Source organism: Otolemur garnettii, unplaced genomic scaffold, assembly GCF_000181295.1.
Source record: "Otolemur garnettii isolate 467f Iridium unplaced genomic scaffold, OtoGar3 scaffold00065, whole genome shotgun sequence".
NCBI classification, from domain to species: domain Eukaryota; kingdom Metazoa; phylum Chordata; class Mammalia; order Primates; family Galagidae; genus Otolemur; species Otolemur garnettii.
Window position 1 is genome coordinate 1,602,040 of NW_003852460.1, and position 5,041 is coordinate 1,607,080.

Below are 5,041 nucleotides of genomic sequence, written 5' to 3' on the forward strand. Positions count from 1 at the left end.
AAAAAAAAAAAAGCATGCAAACAATTGCTTGCCTGAATTAGCTTTCAAAATGTGTACACAGAGCAAAACCTTGTGTTGTACACCATAAAAGTACACGAGATTAAGTTCCCTATTAAAATAAGTAAATAAATAAATGTTTGAAAAGTTTTATCCATGGCACCTGTGCTCCTGGCAGGACCACACAAAGCTGCAATGGCAGCAAAGAACTTTTAAAAGTCGGTTACTATTTTGAGAACCCCACATAGAAGCAGGTGCCCTCTTTAAAAAGTAGAGAATTTTTTTTAAATCTGAAAAAACTAATACTATTTCCACATAGTAAAAAAAAAAATGTTTTTGAGCCCAAACCAGGGTCACCAAACTGTGACCAAATGTAACCTACAGCCTGCTGTTAAACAAATAAGGTTTTATCACAAAATCTACCAGGTGTCCTCAAACTATAGCCTGCAGGCCACATGCAGCCCACCTAGGACATTTATCGGGCCTGCCAGGTTTTTTTGCCGTATCCTGCTTAGCAGCTGACTTGCCCTGGGGCCCACAGTCCAGCCCTCCAACCGTCTGAGGAACAGTGAACTGGCCCCCTGTTTAAAAAGTTTGAGGACCCCTGAATTTGTTTTCTATAGTACTGTCCATGGCTAACTTCCCACTCCAAGGGCAGAGTTGACAGTTATAAGAGAAACCTGTCAAAATATTTTTTGCCAGGCACAGTGGCTAATGCCTCTCATCCTAGCACTCTGGAGGGCCAAGCCTGGTAGATTGCCTAAGTTCAGGAGTTCCAGACCAGCTTCAGCCAGAGCAAGACCCTGTCTCTAAAAACAGCTGGGCATTGTGACAATCACCTGTAGACTCAGCAACTCACGAGCTGAGGCAAGAGGATCACTTGAGCCCAGGAGTTTGAGGTTGCTGTGAGCTGTGATGCCACAGCACTTTACCAAGGGTGACAAAATAAAACTCTGTCTCAAAAAGATATTTAAAAATATTTATTATGTGGCTTCTGACAGAAAGTTTCTAATGACTGCTCTAAACTAAGCTTAGATGACAGTGCATTAGCACTATGAAAAAAGAATGACATCCCACCAAAATAATACTTTGAAACATTAGGAATTAAAATATTATGAGCAGGGCGCCCATAGCTCAATGGTTAGAGCACTGCCCTGTGCACCAGGGCTGGTGGGTTCAAACCTGGCCTGGGCCTGCTAATAAATAAATACATAAGTAAGTAAATAAATTACTGTGAGCAGACGAGCAGATGAATATTTGATACATTTTATTTCTAGCAATATTAAAAGGCCTTGAGTTGGACTCAGGTTACGATCTGAATTCCTTTGCAAGTAATAGATTGTTCCTGAAAGATTAGTAGCTTAGAGGATAAAAAAGTTTGAAGTTGAATATATACCCATCTCTTATGATGTATTTAATATAAAATTCATTGGGTATCCAACAATGATTTTTCATTAAGCAACTTTGAATCAAACTGTAATGCGAAATAAAAACAAAAAAAGAATCGCCTTCCTCAGGATGTATCCAATTATCCTCCAAGTCACAAATCAGACTGTCTAATTGATTGGACCGCCTCGAAGGGTCAAAGCTGTAACCCTCAGTGAAAATTAAACACAGGCATCCTCAGCTTCTATCCTCATTAATGCCTTGGTGTATCAGACTCTTTCTAGGACGAGGCAATGTCAATAAAGGACACACTTGGTGTTGAAATGTACCACTCCAGCACTAATAAGTGAGGTGGTACCACCCAGGGCTCCCACCTCCCTGCACGGGTTCCTGGAGCTTTCTCAGCTGTGTCCCTCACACTGTTCCCACAGCAAATACTCACTGAACTGGACCTCATCACAACCCAACCAAACCCCACACTATTGTGATCTAATCCAACCAGATCTCATCACACTATTACTGAAACAGACTTGAACACAAGCTAACCAAACCACACCTTGTGATGACCTAACTCAGCCAGTTGTCATTACCTAATCCGACAAGACTTGACCATGTCCTACCCAACTACCTCATCAGGGTGTGATCAACCTGGACATTACCAGGACCTGATACAACTAGACCTCGCATGACTAAAATAGCTAGATCTTATAAAATAACTAGATCTTATCAAAACTAAAATAGCTAGATCTTATCAAAACGAAAATAACTAGATCTTATCAAAACTAAAATAGCTAGGTCTTATCAAAACTAAAATAGCTAGATCTTATCAAAACTAAAATAGCTAGACCTTATCAAAACTAAAGTAACTAGATCTTAGCAAAACTAAAATAGCTAGATCTTACCAAAACTAAAATAACTAGATCTTATCAAAACTAAAATAGCTGGATCTTATCAAAATGAAAATAACTAGATCTTATCAAAACTAAAAGAGCTAGATCTTATCAAAACTAAAGTAACTAGATCTTAGCAAAACTAAAATAACTAGATTTTAGCAAAACTAAAATAGCTAGATCTTACCAAAACTAAAATAACTAGATCTTGGCAAAAGTAAAATAATTAGATCTTAGCAAAAGTAAAATAACTAGATCTTAGCAAAAGTAAAATAACTAGATCTTATCAAAACTAAAATAAGTAGATCTTATCAAAACCTAACCCAAATAAACCTCACATGACTTAAAATAACAAGACCTCACACAACCTACCCAACTAGACCTCACATATAACTAGACCTCACATAACCTTACCCTACTAGACCTCACATGACCTATCCTACTAGACCTCATACAGTCTATCCAACTAGACCTCACATGACCTACCTAACTAAACTTCATATACCCTACCCAACTAGACCTCACATGATCTATCTAACTATATTGCACATAACCTATCCAATTAGACCTCACATGTCCTACGTAACTAAACTTCACACACCCTACCCAACCAGACCTCACATGATCTACCCAACTAGACCTCACATGATCCATCTAACTATATGGCACATAACCTATCCAACTAGAGTTCACATGTCCTACCTAACTAAACTTCACACACCCTACCCAGCTAGACCTCACATGATCTACCCAACTAGACCTCACATCAAAACCTAACCCAACTACACCTCACATCATCAAATATAACTAGACATCACATGGCAACCAGCTAGACCTCATACAGTCTACCCACCTAGACCTCACACCATCTACTCAACTAGACCTCACATGACTTACTCAATTAGACCTCACATGGCCTAATATAACTAGAACAGACCTCCCGTGACCAACCCAACTAGACCTCATACAGCCTACTCAACTAGACCTCACATGATCTACCTAACTAAACTTCATATACCCTACCCAAATAGACCTTACATGATCTACCCAACTAGACCTCACATAATATACCTAACTATATTGCACATAACCTATCCAACTAGACCTCATGTGTCCTACCCAACTAGACTTTGCATGACCTAAAACAACTAGACTTCACATGACCTAATACAACTAGACCTCACATGACCTACCTAACCAGACCTCATCAAAACTAACTCAACTACACCTCACATCATCAAATATAACTAGACCTCACATGGCAACCAGCTAGACCTCACATGACCAACCCAAGTAACGTCATACAGCCTACCCAACTAGACTTCACATGACCTACTCAACTAGACCTCACATGGCCTACTATAACTAGATCAGACCTCCTATAACCAACCCAACTAGACGTCATACAGCCTACCCAACTAGACCTCACATGATCTACCCAACTAGAGTTCACATGACCTATCCAACTAGACCTCACATGACCTACCCAACTGCACTTCATATGACCGTCCCAGCTAGACCTCACATCACCAAATATAACCAGACTTCACATTACCTAATACAACTAGACCTCACATGACTTACCCAACTAAACCTACATGACCTAAAACAACTAGATCACATATAACTCACCCAACCAGACCTCACATAACCAAATAAAACTAGACCTCACATAATCTATCCAACTAGCAGCCCAAGAACAACTAATAAAGACATATTTTGTTATTTTTCCAGTAAGGCAAATCTAATAGATTTTTTCTGGATTTTTTCCAGAAAAAATACACGATCAATACAGAAACACAACAAACACGAATTTCAGAAAGATTATTACAATTTCCTGTCTTTCCACGTTTTTGAATATTTGCCTTTATAGATATTCTGTATCTGACCTTGTCTTCGATCTGGAAATCTGCATCCATCTACAAAGGCACACGTGAGCATCTCACATTAGGTATAAAACAAAGCTAACTGTAAAAATCATCACCTATGATAACATGCATGCCGAGTCTCGCCAGATACCTCGCCGTGGCGTAGCCGATGCCATCTGTCCCGCCGGTCACTATGGCGACACGGTCCGGTTGTGGGGGGAAAACTAAAACAGAAGAACAAAGAAATCAAAGTTAAGATTTAAAAGCAGAGTATACTTGTTAGAAATAAGCCCCCAGAGACGCTCAATACCCAGCGCCCAGAAGAAGTGATGGTTCTATTATTTCTGGTTTTCTTCCCTTGAATTCCCAGGAGCTCAGGATACATGAACATAATAAAGTGGATTAGCCTTGAGTAATGACAATGTGGTAAAAGACACCTGATAAAGCCACATTCATCCCCCCTGAGGCTTTGCCGGGCTCTGGAAGATGCTTCCTGTGTGACTTGCAAAAAACGTCTCCATACTATATAGCCTTGGTGGCAGCAGGCAAGAATCCTGGAATAACCTCTGTTGCTGAGGTAGCACTGAGCAGAACATTTGAGTCGGTGTTTTGAAATGTAGATTTAAATGGGATTTAGGTAGGATGAGGCTAAGAGATCAGAAGACAATAGTCAATAAAGAGATGGTTTATTACTCACAGTTCCCAAGAGGAGGAGGGTACAAGCCATGCCATGGAGTCCATAAGGGAAGGATTGGGGTTGGTTAGGAGGCAGAAAGAGGGTGTAACTGGAGGCAACAGCCTTTATTATTGTTTGCAAAGGAGGGAATACGGGAGAAGAGGGAGGGGAGAGCAGGAGAGGGGAGCGCAGGGAAGGGAAGGGAAGGGAAGGGAAGGGAAGGG

General features: G+C 40.3%; 1 protein-coding gene across 1 annotated transcript in view; it reads right to left on the minus strand.

The window, feature by feature from the left end:
• DHRSX (dehydrogenase/reductase X-linked) overlaps positions 1-5,041 on the minus strand; it is a 111,105-nt gene that overhangs the window by 104,817 nt on the left and 1,247 nt on the right. Inside the window, exon 2 of the mRNA XM_012807140.2 lies at positions 4,258-4,365. Within this exon, the coding sequence (XP_012662594.1) occupies positions 4,258-4,365 (108 nt within the window). The remainder of the gene's footprint in view (positions 1-4,257; positions 4,366-5,041) is intronic.